This window comes from Lissotriton helveticus, chromosome 12 (genome assembly GCF_964261635.1).
Source record: "Lissotriton helveticus chromosome 12, aLisHel1.1, whole genome shotgun sequence".
NCBI classification, from domain to species: Eukaryota; Metazoa; Chordata; class Amphibia; order Caudata; family Salamandridae; genus Lissotriton; species Lissotriton helveticus.
Window position 1 is genome coordinate 822,009,282 of NC_136073.1, and position 25,944 is coordinate 822,035,225.

The following is a 25,944-nucleotide window of genomic DNA, read 5'->3' on the forward strand; positions in this document are numbered from 1 at the left end:
TTTGATAAATTTAAATATCCTATTGTGGAATGAGAAAAAAATAAATCTTCTGTCAACCTGAAATATGAGATTATTTTACAGTTAAAAAAAGCATATATTATGTTATTGATTTCATATATTGCGTACAGTAAATACCTGAGTGCCAATACAATATTGCTCAATTGCTATATTTTCTACCAAGTGGCACAGCCATATATGACTGTGAGGAGGAGTTATGTTGTACAAATAGATCATTTTGAAATTGTGATTTAATGGTTGCATTTTCAAGGAAAATCAATACGCCTTGACATGAGATAGTGCGCTCCTGTCTAGTCGACAGTGTGACCGCCAATCAATTCGTGAGGTCTTTGGCATCAATAGAGATCTATGCACTATGTTAAAATTAGTTTGTGTTGTGTGTCCGGCAGTAGAAGAACCTATTGTGTCTATCCATATTTATTAAGATTTTTGTTTCACTACATTTGTGTCATTACACATCTCATAGCCAGTTTCACCATAGCAAGGCCCCTTGATCACTATTAAAGGATAAAATGTGTTTCAAAAACAAAACTCTTTTTTTCAATTTTTTGTAAAATGTTGTACAAATTAGAACCCTAGAAGCGTAAAGCCATGTTGGCTGTGTAGATCATAATATCTTGGTGTACTATATGTTGTATGTTCGCTGCCTGCAATGGTAAATTTGTCTTGTAGTTCAGTAAACGGCCTACGTTGCCTTTAAATATTAGAGCCGAGTTTACAATTATTCTTCTATGGGCCAATAAGTCTGTATGATATGATCTTTGTCTATTGCCCTTCTTGTCTCGGCATTGTGCCATAGTGATGAAGTGTTGCCCATTATTTGCCCAACTTGGGTAATGCTTGTCTTGTTGTCTCTAGCCTTGGTCTTGCTTGATTTTTTTCAGTTTTTCTTCACGACAAGGGGAGGCAGTGGCTAACAAATATCTATCAGATATGATAGGTTCACTGAGTACTATCCTTTAATACGGGAATGCTCCCCCGTCTAAGGTAGAGTTTTAATTCGGCATGCCTAGTCAGTTCTATACTTCTCTAGTTGTGAGTCATGCTTCTCAATTCTGGGGTTTTTGTTTAACCGGGAAGGAAGTTAAGGATTCTCATAATTTCGGAGAAGAAATATTTTGGGTGCTCTAATGGAATGATGCATTCGATGTACCAAAAAATTGAGCTAGTTTCACAGCGGTTATGTCTTTCCTAGTCCATCACAAAAGAAATAGAGAGGCCCGTTTATTGAATTTTAAGGCATAACTAAGATTTGGTCATGTATTGCTTGCCGCCCTATACATATAGAATAATATTTTTAGAGGGGACTAATAATTTATATTTTTTTGTTGACTATTCATATAACTTCTAGTTTGTTTTATTTATGAATTTTGATTATTCTAGTGCAAGAAGGAAGCAGAGGGGGTTTTATGAACCACCTTGCTTCTTGTCTTGAAACAGACGCGTGACTTGGAATTTGGGACCCTTGATACAAACGCTTACAGTAGGGGAGAATGGTTTCATCACTTTATAAAATTTGTTTAAAACTCAAAAGCTCCAATGGGCAGAAACAGAAAAGAATAGGATATTGGGGATCAAACGCAAAAATAGGAATAATTGTGTTCTTAGTGGTCATTTTTATTGAGGGAAAATAGTCTGTTATCACAAGATAGCTTACTTTTTTTTTTGTCCTCATCTCACCTTGGCACGTACAAATGAACACTCGCAACCCACTGTCCGTCCTGGGCGCCCCGGGTTGAAGTTCTTGCTGTACCCAGAGCCGACCCGGCTACCCCTTTATTCCGGGGCCAGGTGTAATCATTGGACAGTTTCGGGGTTTCTTACCAACCTCATTTCCTTGGCCCATTCCATCAGAGGTTGCCATACTGCGCTGTTCCTATTGTGTGCTATACTAGTTTCTAGGCGTGCTGTTCTTAGTACAGATTGAACCCATTTTTCATGCAGGGGAGGGGTGACATCCTTCCAGACTTTACAAATTTCCCTACGTGCAATTAAGATAAGAGTAAAAAAATAAAGCTACCTGTGTCTCCCTTAACCCATTTGTGAGATTAGTATCCAACCCGAAAAAAAACCCTTGCAGTGTTAAGACTAAATTTCATCTTAAAGACACTCTCCAGTGTCCTCTCAATAGTAGCCCAAAAAGGGCCAATCATAGGGCACTCATAGAAGACATGGATATCGTCAGCCTCTGACATCTGGGGCATACAGGGGGTGGGTTGACAAATTTTGCGATTTTTTTTTTTAGGGGTGTAGTAAAGCCTGTTTATGACATAGTAGTGATTCTTTTTAAGGGAGGCAGATTTAACAAATCTATATAGATATTGAAGGGAGAGATCATACAAATCAGCTGAAGGGACCTCCAGGACGGAGAGTCTTGTAATGGTGGAGCTCTAATTTCATCTGCCTCAATCAGCTTTCTATACAAAAACCCCACTTCTTTCTTCCTATGAGTTGAGGCCAAGAGGTGCAAACTCGATATCCCAGTTTCCACCTATATTGTTTTTCTCAGAGGAATACCATGACCAGAGTTGAATATATTTAAATTTTGAAAAGGAGTCTCCAATCCTAGACCGCAACACCTCCCAGGGGTATACCCCCTCTGATGATATTAGGTCAGACCAGATTGTTATACCCGATAGCTTACTACAAATAAATCTAAGCGGGATTTATATCTTCTATATAATGTTGTGAATATTGTGTGAGCTGACTCCAGTTTTGTTTTATTACTCGGGCTATCCTCATCTAATGCGCCCATATCACGGTTTTGTTCCAAAATTTTCAGATTCACTCACAGAAGTAACTATTGTATAATGCTAAATTATCTGCTTCTGTGAATAAACTCGTGGTAATATCTCGTTAAACAAGTTCTGAGAGAACAAGAAAATGAGTATGCATATGTTTAATAAAATCCCAAACAAGGCCTACTCACAAAGGCATTTTCATCTGTAAACACATTTTTATGGATTACAATTGTGGCGCGCTGTACCTTTAAAATGGTTACAGCTCAGTGGTGCTCCTAGGAATTGGGTGGATTGGAGACAGTGCCAACCTCGAATGACGAGGCAATGTGTCCCAGAGACAAGGTACAAAACAGTATTTTAAACTACAGTCAAATAAAGAAAGGACTGGCTCCAAAAGTGAGTTCTATAGCGGAATTTAGGAAAACCTGAAGGTTTATTACACAATTCAAAAGGTGCAATGCAGAAATGGTAAAGTGCAGATGCAGCAATTCTCATTTAATGCATAAACCATCGGCATGAAGGCTCCCAGTAAGAGAAACAATGCAAAACAATGTGCAAAATCAATAATAGTGTCAAATGTGCAGCAAAATCCGTAAGAAATCGTGCAGCATCACTAGTAGAAACCAAAAAGATCTGGCATATCCCAAATTCAAGGGTTTATAGAGCCATTGTTTCCATAAGAAAGTGTCAGGGCAAACTTTTTGTGCTGTGAGCAAACAATTACATTTTCGATTAATCGGTTTACAGAATTGTAAATCGTCAAAAAACACTACCCCTTGGCACTAACCATCTCATGAATATTTATTCAGCTCCTCTGAGCGAATATCATCTGGAGGTGTCAGAACAAACCAAAATATCCAACAGTAAACATGAGAAATATAAACAAAGAATAAATATGATGTATCATCCATTTTGGACACAATGAAGACTAGGCCTAATTGAGGAGTAGTCCCCTGCCAGTGCACATCCGTGAATTCAAGTGCAGTTTACTTGCTGTGCACTCTAGTAATAATGCAAATGTTTAATAAAAGCGTTTACAACCTATTGCATTTATGCCCGTCAGGAATTTACAAAAGGATTCCTGTAAGGGTTAAACGGATTTACTTCTGAGGATTATCCTGCGCTGAGGTTCTACATCAGCCAGTTCATCCGCAACCAGGTCACCAGATTGACAGTCGGCTCACAGGTCTCCAGATTGACAGTTGGCTGACAGGTCTCCAGATTGACAGTTAGCTGACAGGTCTCCAGATTGACAGTCGGCTGACAGGTCACCAGATTGACAGTTGGCTGACAGGTCTCCAGATTGACAGTTGGCTGACAGGTCTCCAGATTGACAGGTCTCCAGATTGACAGTCGGCTGACAGGTCTTCAGATTGACAGTCGGCTGACAGGTCTCCAGATTGACAGTCGGCTGACAGGTCTCCAGATTGACAGTCGGCTGACAGGTCTCCAGATTGACAGTCAGCTGACAGGTCTCCAGATTGACACCAGGTCACCAGGTCTCTATATTGACAGTCGGCTGACAGGTCTCCAGATTGACAGTCGGCTGACAGGTCTCCAGATTGACAGTCGGCTGACAGGTCCCCAGATTGACAGTCGGCTGACAGGTCTCCAGATTGACAGTCGGCTGACAGATCTCCAGATTGACACCAGGTCACCAGATTGACAGTCGGCTGACAGGTCACCAGATTGACAGTCAGCTGACAGGTCACCAGATTGACACCAGGTCACCAGATTGAAAGTCGGCTGAAAGGTCAGCAGATTGACAGTCTGCTGACAGGTCTCCAGATTGACAGTCGGCTATCAGGTCTCCAGATTGACAGTCGGCTGACAGGTCCTCAGATTGACAGTCGGCTGACAGGTCTCCAGATTGAGTCGGCTGAGAGGTCTCCAGATTGACAGTCGGCTGACAGGTCTCCAGATTGACACCAGGTCGCCAGATTGACAGTCGGCTGACAGGTCACCAGATTGACAATCGGCTGAAAGGTCAGCAGATTGACAGTCGGCTGACAGGTCTCCAGATTGACACCAGATTGACAGTCGGCTGACAGGTCTCCAGATTGACAGTCGGTTGACAGGTCTCCAGATTGACACCAGGTCTCCAGATCGACAGTCGGCTGACAGGTCTCCAGATTGACACCAGGTCACCAGATTGACAGTCTGCTGACAGGTCACCAGATTGACAGTCATCTGACAGGTCACCAGATTGACAGTCGGCTGACAGGTCACCAGATTGACAGTCGGCTGACAGGTCACCACATTGACAGTCGGCTGACAGGTCACCAGATTGACAGTCGGCTGACAGGTCACCAGATTGACAGTCGGCTGACAGGTCTCCAGATTGACAGTCGGCTATCAGGTCTCCAGATTGACAGTCGGCTATCAGGTCACCAGATTGACAGTCGGCTGACAGGTCACCACATTGACAGTCGGCTGACAGGTCACCACATTGACAGTCGGCTGACAGGTCACCAGATTGACAGTCGGCTGACAGGTCACCAGATTGACAGTCGGCTGACAGGTCTCCAGATTGACACCAGGTCACCAGATTGACAGTCGGCTGACAGGTCTCCAGATTGACACCAGGTCTCCAGATTGACAGTCGGCTGACAGGTCTCCAGATCGACAGTCGGCTGACAGGTCACCAGATTGACAGTCGGCTGACAGGTCACCAGATTGACAGTCGGCTGACAGGTCTCCAGATTGACACCAGGTCACCAGATTGACAGTCGGCTGACAGGTCTCCAGATTGACACCAGGTCTCCAGATTGACAGTCGGCTGACAGGTCTCCAGATCGACAGTCGGCTGACAGGTCTCCAGATTGACACCAGATTGACAGTCGGCTGACAGGTCTCCAGATTGACAGTCGGTCGGCTGACAGGTCTCCAGATTGACAGTCGGCTGACAGGTCACCAGATTGACAGTCGGCTGACAGGTCACCAGATTGACAGTCAGCTGACAGGTCTCCAGATTGACAGTCGGCTGACAGGTCTCCAGATTGACAGTCGGCTGACAGGTCTCCAGATTAACACCACGTCACCAGATTGACAGTTGGCTGACAGGTCACCAGATTGACAGTCGGCTGACAGGTCACCAAATTGACAGTCGGCTGACAGGTCGCCAGATTGACAGTCGGCTGAAAGGTCACCAGATTGACAGTCGGCTGACAGGTCACCAGCTTGACAGTCGGCTGACAGGTCACCAGATTGACAGTCGGCTGACAGGTCTCCAGATTGACACCAGATTGACAGTCGGCTGACAGGTCTCCAGATTGACAGTCGGTTGACATGTCTCCAGATTGACACCAGGTATCCAGATTGACAGTCGGCTGACAGGTCACCAGATTGACAGTCGGCTGACAGGTCACCAGATTGACAGTCGGCTGACAGGTCACCAGATTGACAGTCGGCTGACAGGTCACCAGATTGACAGTCGGCTGACAGGTCACCAGATTGACAGTCGGCTGACAGGTCACCAGATTGACATTCGGCTGACAGGTCTCCAGATTGACAGTTGGCTGACAGGTCTCCAGATTGACAGTCGGCTGACAGGTCTCCAGATTGACAGTCGGCTATCAGGTCTCCAGATTGACACCAGGTCACCAGATTGACAGTCGGCTGACAGGTCACCAGATTGACAGTCAGCTGACAGGTCTCCAGATTGACACCAGGTCACCAGATTGAAAGTCGGCTGACAGGTCACCAGATTGACAGTCGGCTGACAGGTCTCCAGATTGACAGTCGGCTGACAGGTCTCCAGATTGACAGTCGGCTGACAGGTCTCCAGATTAACACCACGTCACCAGATTGACAGTTGGCTGACAGGTCACCAGATTGACAGTCGGCTGACAGGTCACCAAATTGACAGTCGGCTGACAGGTCGCCAGATTGACAGTCGGCTGAAAGGTCACCAGATTGACAGTCGGCTGACAGGTCACCAGATTGACAGTCGGCTGACAGGTCACCAGATTGACAGTCGGCTGACAGGTCTCCAGATTGACACCAGATTGACAGTCGGCTGACAGGTCTCCAGATTGACAGTCGGTTGACATGTCTCCAGATTGACACCAGGTATCCAGATCGACAGTCGGCTGACAGGTCTCCAGATTGACACCAGGTCACCAGATTGACAGTCGGCTGACAGGTCACCAGATTGACAGTCGGCTGACAGGTCACCAGATTGACAGTCGGTTGACAGGTCACCAGATTGACAGTCGGTTGACAGGTCACCAGATTGACAGTCGGCTGACAGGTCACCAGATTGACAGTCGGCTGACAGGTCACCAGATTGACATTCGGCTGACAGGTCTCCAGATTGACAGTTGGCTGACAGGTCTCCAGATTGACAGTCGGCTGACAGGTCTCCAGATTGACAGTCGGCTATCAGGTCTCCAGATTGACAGTCGGCTATCAGGTCTCCAGATTGACAGTCGGCTGACAGGTCACCAGATTGACAGTCGGCTGACAGGTCTCCAGATTGACACCAGGTCACCAGATTGACAGTCGGCTGACAGGTCTCCAGATTGACAGTCGGTTGACAGGTCTCCAGATTGACACCAGGTCACCAGATTGACAGTCGGCTGACAGGTCTCCAGATTGACAGTCGGCTGACAGGTCACCAGATTGACATTCGGCTGACAGGTCTCCAGATTGACAGTTGGCTGACAGGTCTCCAGATTGACAGTCGGCTGACAGGTCTCCAGATTGACAGTCGGCTATCAGGTCTCCAGATTGACAGTCGGCTATCAGGTCTCCAGATTGACAGTCGGCTGACAGGTCACCAGATTGACAGTCGGCTGACAGGTCTCCAGATTGACACCAGGTCACCAGATTGACAGTCGGCTGACAGGTCACCAGATTGACAGTCGGCTGAGAGGTCTCCAGATTGACAGTCGGCTGACAGGTCTCCAGATTAACACCACGTCACCAGATTGACAGTTGGCTGACCGGTCTCTAGATTGACAGTTGGCTGACAGGTCTCCAGATTGACAGTCGGCTGACAGGTCTCCAGATTGACAGTCGGCTGACAGGTCTCCTGATTGACAGTCGGCTGACAGGTCTCCAGATTGACAGTCAGCTGACAGGTCTCCAGATTGACAGTCGGCTGACAGGTCTCCAGATTGACAGTCGGCTGACAGGTCTCCAGATTGACAGTCGGCTGACAGGTCTCCAGATTGACACCAGGTCACCAGATTGACAGTCGGCTGACAGGTCACCAGATTGACAGTCGGCTGACAGGTCACCAGATTGACAGTCGGCTGACAGGTCACCAGATTGACAGTCGGCTGACAGGTCACCAAATTGACAGTCGGCTGACAGGTCGCCAGATTGACAGTCGGCTGAAAGGTCACCAGATTGACAGTCGGCTGAAAGGTCAGAAGATTGACAGTCGGCTGACAGGTCTCCAGATTGACACCAGGTCACCAGATTGACAGTCCGCTGACAGGTCTCCAGATTGACAGTCGGTTGACAGGTCTCCAGATTGACACCAGGTCTCCAGATTGACACCAGGTCTCCAGATTGACAGTCGGCTGACAGGTCTCCAGAACGACAGTCGGCTGACAGGTCTCCAGATCGACAGTCGGCTGACAGGTCTCCAGATTGACACCAGGTCACCAGATTGACAGTCGGCTGACAGGTCACCAGATTGACAGTCGGCTGACAGGTCACCAGATTGACAGTCGGCTGACAGGTCACCAGATTGACAGTCGGCTGACAGGTCACCAGATTGACAGTCGGCTGGCAGGTCTCCAGATTGACAGTCGGCTGGCAGGTCTCCAGATTGACAGTCGGCTGGCAGGTCTCCAGATTGACAGTCGGCTGACAGGTCTCCAGATTGACAGTCGGCTGGCAGGTCACCAGATTGACAGTCGGTTGACAGGTCACCAGATTGACAGTCGGCTGACAGGTCTCCAGATTCACACCAGGTCACCAGATTGACAGTCGGCTGACAGGTCTCCAGATTGACACCAGGTCACCAGATTGACAGTCGTCTGACAGGTCACCAGATTGACAGTCGCCTGACAGGTCACCAGATTGACAGTCGGCTGACAGCCGACTATCAATCTAGAGACCTAACAGGTCACCAGATTGACAGTCGGCTGACAGGTCACCAGATTGACAGTCGGCTGACAGGTCTCCAGATTGACAGTCGGTCGGCTGACAGGTCACCAGATTGACAGTCGGCTGACAGGTCACCAGATTGACAGTCGGCTGACAGGTCTGCGGAATAGAAGCCTTTTTTCACTGAAAGTACTCGCGTTACCAGGATTGAAGTACTTTTTTAGTGAAAATAATCAATGATGTCTGGATGGCTATGTGTGGAAGACCTATCATTTAAAGCAAGAAAGAAAGAAGATAAACCAGTTACAAGATTAAACAAGATTCTGAGGTTAGAAAGAATTGCTACCGCAGGGAGGGTGCTGCAGTCCCAGGTTCGAGTGTTCAAGCCCGCATTAGAGCACTGCAATCCTTTGCACCAGGGGAGATCGGGCGGCTTATCAGCAAGAACGAGCAAGGGAAATCTAAGGGAAGAGACGTGTTTCATTGATGTTTTTTTGTCTGGTGGTGAGATGTGATTTAAATGCATGAGATGTGGTCTAGTGGAGATGTGATCTGAGATGCGATCTAGTGGAGGAATTGTGATCAAGTGGAGGAGATGCGATATGTTGGAGGTGTGATCTAGTGAAAGCGATGCAGTCTAGTAGAGATATGATCTAGTGGAGGCAATGTGATCTGAGATTTGATCTAGTGGAAGAGACGTGATCTTGAGCAGTTGTGATCTAGTGCAGGAGGTGCGGTCTAGTGGAGATGCAGTTTAGTGCAGGAGGTGCCGTCTAGTGGAGGTGCCGTCTAGTGGAGGTGCCGTCTAGTGGAGGAGGTGCCGTCTAGTGCAGGAGGTGCCGTCTAGTGGAAGAGGTGCCGTCTAGCGGAGGAGGTGCCGTCTAGCGGAAGAGGCGCCGTCTAGTGGAAGAGGTGCCGTCTAGTGCAGGAGGTGCCGTCTAGTGGTGGAGGTACCGTCTAGTGGAGGAGGTGCCATCTAGCGGAAGAGGTGCCGTCTAGCGGAGGAGGTGCCGTCTAGCGGAGGAGGTGCCGTCTAGCGGAGGAGGTGCCGTCTAGCGGAGGAGGTGCCGTCTAGCGGAGGAGGTGCCGTCTAGCGGAGGAGGTGCCGTCTAGTGCAGGTGCCGTCTAGTGGAGGAGGTGCCGTCTAGTGGAGATGCGATTCAGTGCAGGAGGTGCGGTCTAGTGGAGATGCCGTCTAGTAGAGGTGCCGTCTAGTGGAGATGCCGTCTAGTAGAGGTGCCGTCTAGTAGAGGTGCCGTCTAGTAGAGGTGCCGTCTAGTAGAGGTGCCGTCTAGTAGAGGTGGTGCCGTCTAGTAGAGGTGGTGCCGTCTAGTGCAGGAGGTGCGGTCTAGTGCAGGAGGTGCGGTCTAGTGCAGGAGGTGCGGTCTATTGGAAGAGGTGCCGTCTAGTGCAGATGCGGTCTAATGCAGGAGGCGTGGTCTAGAAGAGGTGTTTTAATCTAGTGGGAGAGGTGTGGTCTACAGGAGAAGATATTGCCTAGAGTAGAAGATCCAAAGAAGTAGTGTGCGCATAGGACATGCGGGTACATCCCAGGGAGGCACACCGGGGTGGTTCAAAGAAAATGATTCCAATGTTTTAAACTTGGTTGTTTATTTTCATTTAAAGTATTTTCTCCATGATATTGTCGTCATATCAATGATCAATTAATGTTCAAAGATGCAGCAGTTATAGCGTGCTATGTGGTATAGAGTTTAAGCGCTTAGAAACGTTTCTACCACGAAGTAAGCACTAACCGCTGCACTTTTTTGTTCACCGTTAGCCCGTTTAAAGCTCTGCATGTTCTATCCTTTAAGCGCTTAAACTCTATACCACATAGCACGCTATAACTGCTGCATCTTTGAACATTAAAACACCTGCCTGTTTAGCGTTCACTTTTTGACTCCAGCTCATAAACCACTTGATACCCTAAACCCAGCACGTTTACATTTACCTACCTTCAGTCACCAATGGCATTGATTTCGTGCACGTACTCTATTAATGTCACTTGATCCTTTACTCACCCCCTCCACATTGCACGATAACCTCATTGAGCTACCTACACCCTTCCCTAACTGCACGTAAATTTCATACGTTTCCCCATTGCCCTTTCCCTTAGACTTATTTCTTCTTCTTTCAGTGCTCCTTGACAAAGGGCAATCCGCCCGAAATGCATCGGAGCATGTGTAGAGTATACTCATTATGGATCGTATACCATGAAATTTCATTGATATGACGACAATATCATGGAGAAAATACTTTAAATGAAAATAAACAACCAAGTTTAAAACATTGGAATCATTTTCTTTGAACCACCCCGGTGTGCCTCCCTGGGATGTACCCGCATGTCCTATGCGCACACTACTTCTTTGGATTATTATTTAGGCGTTTGGACGGAAACGCCTCCAAGGAGTGCACCCAACTGATTAACTTTTCCCGCATATTCACTCACATTTGCTGTGCACCCTCCTTCCTATTTTTTTTTCTAGAGTAGAAGATCCCGTCTAGTTGAGGAGATGTCTAGTGCCTCGGCTTTCAAATGTGGAACCAGAGCTTTGACGCTTTTTTTCCACTCTCCGTGACCCTGGTTTTAACCATTAAACCATTTTATTTCCGCGTACCTCCATTCCCTGATCTGTTAAATTGGTAGTGTTTGGAAAGAGGTTGAATGCCATTGTTAAGCATTATATATGTATACATTAATTTTTTTAATGTTTGTGACAACCATCCTTTATGCTTTTTTCCCCCCACAGGATGAAAAGAACCAGGTTTTGACAACAAACATCTGGCTGCAAATGGTAAGTGTGTCGCTGCAGCAGATGCTGTGTTCAGATGCGCCGGTCTCCCCGGCTGGCGTTGTTCTGCGAGGCCGCCATCTAAAGCAGTGAGCGCGTTTGTGGCTCGCTGCTGGTGCCTCATGGTTAATGCATGACCCACCGGAGGGCCTTATCGGATCCTACCCAGCTCCAGGGCTCCCTCCTCCCGCCTCCGCTGTACCAGGCTTCCAATCCCACCCTCTCGCTCCACCTGCTCTTATGCCGATGCTGCTATCTGCAGTGACTGCAGGACGACTGGTCCCGAGCCCATCACCTGTGGATGATGTACATGGAAGCACATCTGTGCATGCAAGTAATAATAATAATAATAATAATAATCATCCACATTTGCAAAGCGCACACTCACCCGTAAGAGTCTCTAGGCGCTGGGGGCCGTCTGGAAGATTAAGCGAGCTATTGCCCAGAGTCACATGGTGCTGGGCTAATCTGCCGCCGGTGCCGGGGATCGAACCGTGATCCCCAGATTCCAGAGTCAGTCGCTCTAGCCGCGGCGCCACACCTCTTCCTAATCTGCATTTCTTCTGTGCGATTTAGGATTTGGATACAGGCTGTGGGTCGCCTGTGGTCAGAAGATGCAGTCTTTGGACCAGCAAATATGGAGGCCAGATTTGCAAAGAGTTTGCGTTGGGTTTGCATTCATTTTTTAACGTAATCAGAGGCAAAGTCCTCTGCTGGGATTTGCAAACCAGAGCAAATCGCGTTTTTTGTTGCTTTGTAACCCAAAGTAACGGAACACGCTGCAATGCGCTGACTTGCATTGCTTTGCTTCAAGGGGTGTTTCATGGGTGACCCAAGGGTTTTGTGCAAATCCCGATCTCCCAAGAATTGTAGACAGGAATTTTCATCAAAATCCTACGTCTCCCTGAAGCAGAAGTAATGGGGAGGAATGTTTTCATTTCCCCTCGTTTTTTCACTCTTTGCGCGTATGCTGCACTCTGCAGCCAAGTACTAAGAGGAAAGTGCCTTAAAGCATAGTTTTTGTGCAGGAAGGGACCTCCTGTGCTGAGTACAATGCAGGCGCCCTGGCACAATGATGCAAGGGTATCTGCGTTGGCGCATGGCAGCCACAAGTGGACCTGTGCAGCGTGAGGGCAGAACCGTGCCACATCTAAGTAGATATCGCTGTTATCTGAGGCCTTGGGCTCATGCTTGGTTTGTCCACCAGTGGCACCTCAGCCCTTGGGTGTGACCGGTTGTGTGTTCGACTGTGACCTGAAGACTTAAGGATAGGCAGGTTTTGTGCACTAGTATTAGCCGACGACTTGAGCGCAAATAGATTGTGTGCACTGGTGTAACTTGAGGACTTGGGAGCAGGCAGATTGTGGGCTAGTGTGACCTGAGGATTTAGGTGCTTATGGGTTGTGTTCACTAGTGAGACATGGGGACCTGGGTGCATGCTCAGATGTGTGCTTTAGTGTGATATGAAGACTAAGGCACCAACACGTTGTGTGCACTAGTGTAACCCGAGGACTTGGGAGCAGAGAGATTGTGGGCTAGCCTGACCCGAGGACTAAGACACTTACGGGTTCTGTGCACTAGTGAGATCTGAGCACTTTTGTGCATTCTCAGCTGTGTGCTGTGGTGTGATACGAGGACTAAGGCACCAACACGTTGTGTGCACTAGTGTAACCCGAGGACTTGGGAGCAGAGAGATTGTGGGCTAGCCTGACCCGAGGACTAAGACACTTACGGGTTCTGTGCACTAGTGAGATCTGAGCACTTTTGTGCATTCTCAGCTGTGTGCTGTGGTGTGATACGAGGACTAAGGCACCAACACGTTGTGTGCACTAGTGTAACCCGAGGACTTGGGAGCAGAGAGATTGTGGGCTAGCCTAATCCGAGGACTAACAGCCTGATTCATCAAGCTGATTTGCGCTCGCAAAGGGCCAGATTCTGAGAATCTGGCCCTTTGCGAGTGCGATTTTTGCAATTGGGATTCATCATCCCAAATGCAAAAATCACTATTACCGAAATCGCATATTTGCGAGGAATTGGATTTAAGGAATCTCTAATAGAGATTCCTTAAATGCAATTCATCAACCAATTAGAAATAGCGAAATCGCAATATTTGGTCTCAATTTACCACCAAGTCTGACTTGGTGGTAAATTGCGAAAATAGTGTAAAAAGCACTTTCGTGCATTTTTTTCTTTTGCATGTTACACACACACATGTCCTTTGGACATGTGTGTGCGCAACACCTGTTCAAATGTGCATTTAGGGGTGCTACAGGGTGTCCTTTGGACACCCCTGGCACCCTTAAAATCGCTATCTTATTTGCGAGTAGCAAATTGCTACTCGCAAATAAGGGATACTCCCCATTCATTCCTATGGGCCTTTTGGCCCGTAGGAATGAATGGGGAGTTATTCCTTATTTGCGAGTAGCAAATTGTTACTCGCAAATAAGGAATGTGTAGGAATCGCTATTTATTTAGCGATTCCTACATGAATACCGTTTTGCGAGTCCTCAATAGCGATTCGCTATGAATCGCTATTAGGGGCTCGCAAAACGGTCCGTTGATGAATCAGGCCGTTTGACACTTATTGGTTCTGTGCACTAGTGAGATCTGAGCACTTTTGTGCATTCTCAGCTGTGTGCTGTGGTGTGATACGAGGACTAAGGCACCAACACGTTGTGTGCACTAGTGTAACCCGAGGACTTGGGAGCAGAGAGATTGTGGGCTAGCCTGACCCGAGGACTAAGACACTTACGGGTTCTGTGCACTAGTGAGATCTGAGCACTTTTGTGCATTCTCAGCTGTGTGCTGTGGTGTGATACGAGGACTAAGGCACCAACACGTTGTGTGCACTAGTGAAACCCGAGGACTTGAGAGCAGAGAGGTTGTGGGCTCGCTTGCCTCGAGGACTAAGACACTTACGGGTTCTGTGCACTAGTGCAGGGTTCTCCAAAGTCGGTCCTGGGGGGCCGGATCCATGCCAGATTTTTAAGATAACTACATTTATCTAAATGGGATATGATATTAATCTGGCCCTCCAGGACTGACTTTGAAGAACCCCGCACTAGTGAGATCTGCGCACTTTGGTGCATGCTCAACTGTGCGCTGTCGTGTAAAATGAGGACTAAGGCACCAACAAGTTGCATGCTTTAGTTTGACCTGATGACTGAAGAACAGTCAGTTTGTGTACACGTGCACTAGTGTCCCCCGAAGACTTGGCTGACAGGCTGTATGCACTAGTGAACCTGAGGACTTGGGCCCAGAGGGTGCACTCCAGTGTGACCAGTGGCCGTGCTCCTCGGACACAGGCTATAGACCTGGTGGTGCCGCACAAAGTCCCAGGCTTCCGCCCATGAGAAGCCTTGATGTGCTTGTGAAGCAGCGCTTCAAATGCAGCAAGTCATGACGTCACCAGGAAGGGCTGATGAGGTTCATCAGCTTTATTGAGCTCATCAGTTATCGATAGCATACATTTAATATTTATCACAACAGGACGCCAATAAGCCAGAACCGCAACATAAATAAAAAATCATTGGAAACATTCAAGTTTTCTAGGACACGCCTACCCGTGAAGGCCTATGTTCGCTAATACATTTTTTTTCTCTGATATCCTTCGGGATCAAGTTTGCGCTATATAAAACTTTATAAATAAATAAATAAATATCGTGAGCTTTGGGTCAAATGTTGGGTGGCTTTCTTGTGCATCTCATGTCCTTGCTTCTTATTGAGTGGCTTTACTTCTCATTCTTTGTTCGCCCAACCTCTGGATAATTCCTGCTTTTCTGTTTTCTGATTGGATGACTAGTGTCCTTCCACTGCTTGTATTCATGGGACCTACTTTCTTCTTCTAGCATTACATGGGGGGTATGTGTTTTCTTGCTCTCTCTGTTTTGTGCAGTTTCCTTTCTCCTCTTCCAACCCCATGTTTTCTGTGTTGCTCAAACTCTCTCTCACAGCAATTCCATAGCTCACTGCTGGCTTAAAAAAATATATTTCAACTACACCTGCTCCTTTCTTGCTCCCTTGACCCTTCCAGCCCTTTTCTTGATTTTCATATATTTTCTCTTTATTTTTTTGGAATGGCTCAGCATCTGTAATTTGCTGCCAGGCCTCTTTTTATCACTACTCCAAGATAGGCATCTGCCATCTTGGAGCAGTGGGAAAAAAATGGTGTCCACGTTACGCCGTATACGCTGCATGCGCGGTGAAGCATGCGCACATGTATCGTCATACTGAGCCGCCGTACTGCGTATACATCGTTGTGCTTTCCATGCTGTTTGATTTAGTCAACTCTGCCTGAATCCTTTGGTCCTCCATTGCCAGCTATTTCTCAGTGGTCCTGATGAGGATTCTGCAGTGAGAAGAGAGCTGGATAGGTGTATGTTGTGGCCAAGGAATCAAGATCACAAGACCAAGAAGAAGGTCATCTGCATGAACTCAGACAGGCAGAAGACCTTCACACCTTATCCCTCTGCCATAGTCATTATTGCCCACCGCCTGGTTACGGTGCCAGTTTCCGGGGCGCGTTTCTGAAAATGACACTACTGCTTTTGCCAATATGCAAAAAAGTAGAGTTCTATGGTATCTTAAAATCTGGACCGACCAACCTGCAAATAAATATGTTCACGACCCAATCTGCAGTACGCAAAGCCTAGGTCCTCTTAGTGTAATATCATACCACTCATAAAGCAGATCCAAGCCAGACCTAATATTGAAATCTGAACTCGGACTGAGGTCTAGGGTCTTTGATTCATCACTGGCATGATGTTTATCTCATTTAAATATCTATTTCAATATTGGCAAACTTTTTTTCACTACATTTGATTCCTTGCACGACTACTGAAACAATATGCCTCTTTGTCATTTTAGTTTCCCCTCTACGATTACAGTGCTTATCGCGATTCTTCGATTCCCCCAGTATTGGCTTGATCGTGATATTCATTCTTCTATTTCTCCCATTATTGATGCAAACTTTTTTTTCTGATTTCGTCCCATATTGGGACAGTGTTATGATCAGGTCAAATGTGTGTTTCAAGTCCTACATGGTAGTGAGGTCTGGGGGTATGCTGAGATTTAAAAAATCCAGACCGCTGAAAATCAATATCGAAGGTGGTAGGTGCAGGTCCCGCGTAGCATCCAGGCCTTCTCTGTCCACCAGGAGATTGGAATCCGGTATACAGCTGGCTTAGACGCCTCTGGCCTTTGTTATGCTAGATAAAGTTCTGGACCAGAGAGAGTATGAATAGACCGGTTCTCTGGGACTGTCTGTCTCTTGACTGTGTGCAGTCCTTTCACTCCCAGGACAGAAGCAGCAGCCCAGCACAACAAAGCTACAGGCAGAGTGGCAGTCCCTCCTGCAGCATCCAGCTCTTCTTCCTGGAAGAATGTCCTCAGTCTATAAGTGTTCTAAGTTTAGCGTGTCAGAGGTCCAGTACTTATACCTATTTCTGCCTTTGAAGTAGGCAAACTTCAAATGAAAGTCTTTATAGTACACAAGACCCTGCCTTTCCCTGACCTGGCTCCAGGCACACAACAAGGGGGTGGAGACAGCTTTGTGTGAGGGCAGCCACAGCCCTATTCAGGTGTCAGTGACAACTCATCCCACCACTCTAGCTCAGGAAGACCCATCAGCCTAGCGAAGGGCCATCAGGATATGCAGGGCACACCTCGGCTTCGGTTTTTTATTTTGCTGATTTATATAGCGCAAGCTTGGATTGCCTATGTGATGGCAGTTTTTGCCGCCTTAGGGCGGGTGGATATATTTTTGGATCCCCACTCCTGGGTGCCTTCAGAATTATAAAGGGTGAATGACCTATTTTTGAGCGTTCATCGCTAGACAGAGAACAGGCCAAATTGATGAAACCCTCAGTGAGGGGGACATACGCTTCTGAAAACAGTACAGGGCTTTGAGCCCTACCTTGTCCAGGTACATAACATGAGGGACAGATTTGCCTTGGCTAGGTTCATATTTAATTTGCTATACCGTCTCCTGTCATCACCGAGTGGGTGGGTTGGCTCACCCATGCTCCACGGTGCCTTGCGGCTGCGACACCAGGTCTCCGCAGGACGCTTCCATGTTACCTTGCAGCTGCGGCAACAGGGCTCCACAGGACACTCTACATTTTGTTATGTTCTGCAAATATTTTAGTGTGCCAAGAAAGCAGTTTATTGCTCCCCTGCTGAAGACCTTGAACTTTATCCAAGTACGCCCGGCCCTCATGTACTTGTAGTTGCTTCCAAATAACTGATTTTTATATGCTGTGTACCGTTTTTTTACGAGCCGCAATGATTTCTAGGTTTTCTAGGCCCAATTGACTGTATTGCTGCTAATGGGAGGTATTTATCTGTGTTTTATTGATGTCTGGCAATTAATTGTGTCTATTTATATCTCATGCACGTTTTAGATTTGCATTGTAGTACTTGCTGGGTTATCCTGGTCTTTTATGGTTGTTTTTACATCCGAATAAAGCTTGTATGATGATAGAATTGTTTTGTTATTTTTGATCTCCTCCCATATTGGAACAGTGTTATGTTTCGTCTGTCTTCTGGAGTATGGCACATTGCTTGCTGTGACTACTTTATCATCACTGTAATTTGAGAGAAGTTTGAGACATTTCTAAATAAGGAATTAATTAAATTCAGCAGTTATGTGTTTAAGGATTGCCCAAAATGTGTCCATAAAGGCTTTTATTTAGAGAGTTGTCAGAACAGGCGTTAGCTAGCTCCTACCACATCTATCGACTGGTTTGGACGAGACGCTGCCGAGCTTCTGTAGCAGATACTCCTGCGCTCCAATTGGAAAACCACGTTATACTCCCCTTGTTCATTTAACTCTCCAAGAGTGGTGCGGACGAACAGTTAAGACTTAAACAAGTAGGCTTTGGGGCTTCCACACTGTACGATGCTAACAATTCCACTGAATAAACTTGATTTCTCTATACGCACAGCTGTATCTTTTAAAGAGAACAATGATTGTACTCACAACTGTGAATGCAGGGAAGTCAATGTAAGGAACATCACAAAAAACCCAGAAAGTCCTATGTGGGATTTTGATACGGCCCTGAACGCAAATAAGCTGGTTAAGGGTTATAGTTCAAAGCAACAAAGGACCCTATGCCAATGTAAACTTGTGAGAAACAAAGTTTGGGCATATTCAGATTTCTTCAGAAAAGACACATATTGTTCACTAGAATGGTGTTGTGAATTCGTGCACATTGGAGTAAAGGTGCAAGGCAGTACGCTTCCATGCGTTACGTTGTCTGTGATACCTCTACTCCTTTGCCCTAGTTTCTTAGTGACTCCAGATACAAGGAGACAGAACTCAGTGGATTTCAGTCCACGTTGCAGACACTCTACCAATGTCTGCAAATATTGGGGAAACTCTATGCCACCTAAAAAGTCACCTCCCAAAATAAAAGGGGATAAGCCCGTCAGCCTGGTGATGGCCCATCATGATCTGCATGGCACACCTTCGCTCCCTTTATGTGACTTTCTAGAGTGAATGCACAAGAGAACAACTGTCAGCCAACCCAGACGTGTATTCTACAGACAGGCAGATGCACAGAATGGTTAAGCAAGAAAATGCCTGCTTTCTAAAAGTGCTATGCAAACAAATGATGGACGGCATGGTGAGCAAACAAAACGATGGATTTAGGGCCAGATCTCTGTACTGGGGTGAATGTACGACAAAGTTATGCATTCTGGCCATCCATTGTTGTTTTTGCATTTGTCACCCCGAGTGGGACGAGTATGCCCAGACGTGGGTCCCGTGCTCTCCATGCCACTGGAGTCAAGCTATCCTGGCTGATGAGGGCTGAAAGCCCGAAACCGGTCCTAGGATGCTTGTTTCCAGTCAAGGGAGGATCTGGCCTGACAGTTCGAGCTGAACTGTTCCCATTGAGCGCAATGTCGAGAATGATTTGCATATGGCTGGGTACAAACTTGAATGGCATGGTGGCCAAAAAAACGATGGATTTAGGCCCAGATCTCTGTACTGGGGTGAATGTATGACAATGTTCTGCATTCTGTGCATCAATTGTTGTTTTTGCTTTCTAAAAGTGGCATTTTCAAACATGCAATTTAAAAACCAACTTTTCCAATAGGCAGCAGCCCAAAGTTCTGCTCAGAAGCCTGTGGCTAGTCCTAGCAAAAGTCAGGGTGCTGAATACCAAGACTGCCTAGTCTTTCATCCACCTCATGTGTCTTTAAACCACCACCAGACACTCACTGCTGCTTTATCTCACTCCAGTAGGTTCTTTTTCATCCCTGCTGTCTCCCTTTGTCACTGTTTCCCACCTTTCTCTTTCTTCTCTTTCCCACTTTTATGCTTTTCTTGCTCTTGCTCTGGGTCAAAGTTTGATGATTAAAAATAAGTGCCGGTCCCCAAAAATGAATGCCGGTGAGCACCACCTTCAACCACCAGCTCAAATTGAGCTCTGATCTTAGGCCTGTCCCTAGATTCAGAGAAAACAGAAAAACTCTCTCTTGCTGTCTCTTTCAACAGACATCTGCACTGTTTATTCTTTTTATTCGGCCTGTTTTGATATGCTGAACATCAATGTTAAATCCCATCAGCATTGGTCCCATATCTATCATTCTTACTATATTTTCAGCAGCTCACGACATTGATATTTATCCTATATCTTGTTTCCAACAGTATTGGTATGATGTTTACCTTCGCTGGAACCAGTCAGACTATCCCGGGGTGAAAAATGTGCGGTTTGCCTCAGACCAGCTCTGGAAACCAGACATTCTGCTCTACAACAGGTAAGCTAACGGTTATATACAGGGAGATTCCAGGTCTAAATTATGTGGCAACGTTGGCTGTCACCTTCAGCATTTATCTGAGATTATGCAGCATGTATAGAGGTCTAAAATAAAAATATGTAGGCTATGATGCTAAACTACTATCTAGGTGTAATACATTTGAACACACTCCAGTATAAATAAAAAAAACAAATCTTATGCTTGAGCAAACACAATAAAAAGAAGTTTCTAAAGACTATAAATCGCTACATAATGAGCAAGCAGCATTCAAAATAAAATATTATTCACCAACATGCAGTGAGTTTGTCTTCAATGGAATCACAGGTACACAATTGTATTAATAATTTTCTGTCTATATCCTGGACAATATTAGTTAATAACAACATATAGAGAATTGCACTAAGCACACCAAAAACCTTCAAAACGTATTGTATTAAAGGGTGCACTTCTTTATTCTGCACCTGCTAGTTACTTGTAAAAACATCCAAAAGTTCAGAGTCCGGTTCCCACTGAAGGGCTTGTGGAAGCATCACATTTCAACAAGAAAGAGCCCAATGGATTATATATTATATTTATATTATATGGCTTCTAAATCAGCAAATTGCTGAGCTGATAGACCCATAGGGCAAATAATTTAATAAAGGCACTGGCCCCAGCATGTCTCCACTCGACGTTGTTTTCTTAAATTAGGAGTAAAATATATATTTTGGCGACCAAGTTTTTTAAATTGTCAAAACAATTGCAGTAAATCAGGTGGGGTCTAAGTGGATTAATGCTGCAACTGCAGGATCTGTATTTAATGACATGGCCACATAAAGGAATCTTGAGGCTCAATTAGCCTTTCGTCATCCCAAGGTTAATAAAATGAGAACCATTGAATTGGATAATATCTGTGAATGGCATCAAAAGAATGCGCTGTTCATATATCTCTTAGAATTTTTGTGTTTATTTAATTTAAATCGTTAGCTTGTGATGAAATTGTGCTGGGGCAGAAAGAGTAAGGTTTATGAGGGTGCTTGGGACGTGATGGACGCGCCATCCCCAACTCTATGGCTCTTTGAGATGGAAGACTGGTATTATCTTGTCCTGCTCAGGTTCACTCAGTGGTGATCGAGACATGACTGCGCCCAGCACTACAAATCTCTCTGTGGCATGTGACTGAATCTGAACTAGCCCCACCACCCTTTAAGAATCAAATCTCTCTTATGTGATGACCGATATTTTATTTCATATTTATTTCAAAGTTTTATATAGCGCTGGCTAGACCCAGAGGTATCAGAGCGCTTTACATGAGCGTCAGATCATAGTTACAGGTTACATCGTTACAAAGGTTACATAGTTCGTAGAGCACAGCAGCATAGTTACTTGTAAGGTCGAGATAAACAATAAGCACAAATACTTAAGGGGAAAAGCAGGCAAGGTGAGAGATTCAGGGGAGGGGGGGTTGGAGCAGGGGAAGTAGACAGATAATGAAGGCGGGAAAGAGGAGGGTAGGGTGAGAGACACAGCATGGGAAGAGGAGGGGAAGGGTGACGGGGACACAAACCGGTAGACGAGTCAAGGCAAACGTCCAAAGTCCAGTAAGCTGTGATCCCAGGGGAAGTGGCATCACTTCCCTATCTCGGTTGCGGGAGGCTCCCTTTGCACAGTGGACTCTCTCAAGGCCTACATACTGGATCCTTCCCCAGAAAGGGGAGAGGGAGTGCTTTGGCAATGGGTGCCATACCAAACCTCAAGTGTGAGTGGCTCCCTTGGTGCAGTGGACTCACTCAGCGGGTTCGCTGAGACTCCAGAGTATAAATATTGGATCTTTCCCCAACAAGAGGAGAAGGAGTGCTTAGTCAAAGGGCACAAAGGACAGGGGGTAGGCAGAGTAGCAGGCAAGGGGAGAGGTTTGGGGGAGAGGGGATAGGAGCTAGGGACGAGACAATAAGGAGAGACGAAAAGTCTGACTAAAGACCGACTGGGTAGGTGACGACCAAGGAGGGAATCCACGGCCCATCTCCTCTACAGCTAAACCAAGTAGCTCCATCGGGCATCAGACAAAATAGTTCAGTCTCAATACATTGAGAGAGGAGGGAAGGAGAGACATAAATAGAGGGCGGATGCGGTAGGAGACTGCAGGAGAGACGAAAGGAAGTGCAACAATGTGGTTCAACAATATATCAGGAAAAGATCAAACAAGTAAACATTATATCAAACAATCAGCAATACATTAGGGGAGGAGAGAGAAGAGCGAGAAAGTAGGGGGGGTAGGGGAGGAGGGAAAGTGAGGATAAGTGAAGAGACAACCGACTGGGTAGGTGACGACCAAGGAGGGAATCCACGGCCCATCTCCCCTATAGCTAAACCAAGTAGCTCCATCGGGTATCAAACAAAATAGTTCAGTCTCAGGTGGCGAGGGAAGAGGTTCACAGAAAAACAGGGTGGGGACAAAGGGCAAAGGCATGTGAGGGTTGAGGATAAAAGCTGGAAAGAGTAGGAGCGGAGAGGGCGGAGTGTTGGGGGAAGGAAGAGGGGGCAGGTAAGGTCAGGAGAGACGCGGGAGCGTTAGCCCGAAGTCTGGCTGGGTAGGTGAATAGTCAAAGTGATAGCCAACCATGACTTGTAGCCGACGTTGCCAACCTGCCAGTAGCAAAGCTGACTGGTTGGTTGTAAGCTTAGAGCTTAATGTGTCAAATAACCAGTGCCATGGCCCAGGATATATTCCAGGAGACCACTGCAGGGTGAACCACCAATGGTCCCTGCCAGAGCTGCCAAATACCAGTAACAACAACAACCCACTTACCACAACAGTCCTACAAATGTGACAATTTGGACTATACTAGGCGACTCAAAGCTGTAAGAATGGCCAGAGCACCCTGTTACTATTATTTTTTAAGATTATATTGAATTGTTAAACACTTTGCTTATGCATTTGCCGATGCTTCTGAACCACACACGGAAGGAGTGGGAGAGAAGGAAAAGCATCAGTAAATATCCCTGACTCTTTCATCCAAATGGTTCTCAAGTCTTCCAGGCCTGCAAGATTGGTCCAGTGATCAAGGGGATATTTCAAGACCTGCAGTGCATGGTACTGTGGAAGGGTCTCACTGGAGAGTCCTTTGAGGTTAAAAACAATAGATGTTAAAGTAGAAGCAAAATGTTTAGGGTTCTTATCAAATACACTTAAAGAAACTGTAACGAAACTGGACCTTAGCTGGAGTGTTCCTATGTGTCAGAAATAGCCATCTTCTATTTTGTTATTTGTTCAATCTTAAGAAGGAAACTATGCTAAAATATTTCATCAAAACCATTTACAATACTTGGTTCAGTCTTTCAACATGGCTTAAATATGTGGAGTTTTTAGGTCTGGTGTTTGTTAAGACCCATACGATCAAAATTACCTGCTTTTACTTCGCTTGCTTACCCATCTTGGATCGCTTGCGGCTCAGCTGACCGGCATTTCGCTGCTCGTCTGCACTATTAAACGGCAGCCTGGCGCAAATGTGCAGCGGACAGACCACCCTTAGGACCAACACTCTGGGCACTCGTGCTGAATGCTTCGGCAGTATTATTTTACCTTTTTTACTATTTCATATTGAGAGTTTACTTCACTGTTTTATTGCGCTTTGCACCGAATTGAGATACTGGGGGTCGCTAGGGAACTTTTAAAAAGGAATTCATTTGCCCATTTTATTTTTGAACTTTCTTTTGTGCCTATTTGAAATACTGGGGAACGCTGGGTAATTTTTTTTAAAAATAATTCACTTGCCGTGTTTAATGATTGAAATTACCCGCTTTTACTTTGCTTGCTCACCCAGATCCTCGATCTGCAATGGGTTTCTCGAATGTGCTGAGGGAGCTCAGGCGCGTCCTGCTGTACATTTCAGCTGCGCCCTGACGGACGCCATCTTGGACGGCTTGTGGCACAGATACTGGTATTTCGAGGCCCTTAAGAGCATTATTCTGGGCTCTGCTGCGACGTGCTTTGGCAGTATTATTTTGCCTTTTTTACTCTTCCATACTGAGCGCTAACTTTGATGTTTTATTGCGATTTGCACCAAATTGAGATACTGGGTAGTACTGGGGAACTTTTAAAGAAGAATTCACTTGCCTCATTTTATGATTGAAATTGCCCGCTTTTACTTTGCTTGGTCACCAAGCTACTCGGTCTGCCGCAGGTTTCCCGGTTGTGCAGAGGGAGCTGGGATGCGTACTCTTGTACATTTCAAACACAAGGAGATGATGGACGGAGCACTGAAACTTTTCAGACACTCACCCCCAGTCACAGATCTGGGTTGAAACCATCATCATTCTTTAGCTCACTTTGCCACCTCAGTTCATACCCAGCTATATGCAAATCAGTCTTGACCCTGTGCCTCATGGCATATTTTGAATTGTAACCCCACCTCTAAAAACAATCTGGCAAAACCGCTTTTTGCACACAAAAGGAATAAAAATATCAAGGATCATATTGTCCACTCAAAATTTGGGAAATGGTGCTCTGAATGTCCACGGCGGCCTTTTTTCTCGCAAAGGAGGGCGTCACCGTCAGGGCACCGTGAACCGTGAAGCTAGTTTGCATATGGCCAGGTCTAAACTGGGGTGGCATGGTGAGCAAAAGAATGATGATGGATTCAACCAGCTAAAAGCCCAGCCTGTTCAGAGGCATGTCAATCCTCGAATGATCCTTCGGTTTACAGCGACCATTGCAAACATTGCCATTTTGCTTGAGACCGTAAGGATCCCCCCGTAATCTTAGGTGATACGCCTAGCATGAATACTCTGGCTGAGGAGCGCAAGAGCGCCTTGGATAGAGGCTGCTCGACCAATAGCGGCTTCCGTTTTTTCAGTCTAAACTGCCACTCCTTGCCCAGGAAACTTGGCTACACAAGGCATCACTTCCAGACATCATCACCGCATTGCCACATAACCATTGCATTACTAGAAGGGACCGCAAAGACAAGTCAGCAGGCAGCATTGCCATTATCGACAGTGATGCCTTCCAGTGTAAAATAGGGAGCTTCCCTCCTCAGCTTATGAAGCCCTCTTTTCCTCACTTCACCCTAACCTAAATTTACAGTCTCTGGTGCCCTAATCTATCGTCCTTACGGGCTATGCCGGGAAATGGTGCACTACTGATCCTGACTTAATCTCTCCATACATATTAAAAAGCACTACCATTATACTTTTAGGAGGCCTACATTTGCAACTCAAAGATGTTACCTACAAACTAAGTGAAATTTTTAGAGAAGATCTGGGCATTCTAAAGCACAATTTAATTAACTCTATCTCTACAGACAAGTAGGGCTACATGTTGGACCCCATTTTTTCCAAGGTTTCTGGTCTCACCACCCACTTCCCTGTGCCATTATGGTGGACAGACCATTGTGCAGTTCCTATTTCATTCCCCACTACACTTCCTTCTGCCCCGCCGCGACAGGTCCTAAAGCGATGGCCAGAAATTGAGCCAAACTCGACACCGCTGCCTTCAATGCCCATTTATCTAGCACTTTTCCCTAACTGCCTCTCCAGGTTGTCCGTAATCAGCCCACGGTCGATAACTGGCTTAGAAACTCCCTTGA

The 25,944-nt window shown here is 46.2% G+C and overlaps 1 protein-coding gene across 1 annotated transcript in view; it reads left to right on the plus strand.

Annotated features, from left to right (window-relative positions):
• Positions 1-25,944, plus strand: part of LOC144799759 (neuronal acetylcholine receptor subunit alpha-7-like) — an 81,570-nt gene that overhangs the window by 12,593 nt on the left and 43,033 nt on the right. The window contains exons 4-5 of the mRNA XM_078671289.1: positions 11,573-11,617; positions 20,268-20,377. Of these exons, the coding sequence (XP_078527415.1) occupies positions 11,573-11,617; positions 20,268-20,377 (155 nt within the window). The remainder of the gene's footprint in view (positions 1-11,572; positions 11,618-20,267; positions 20,378-25,944) is intronic.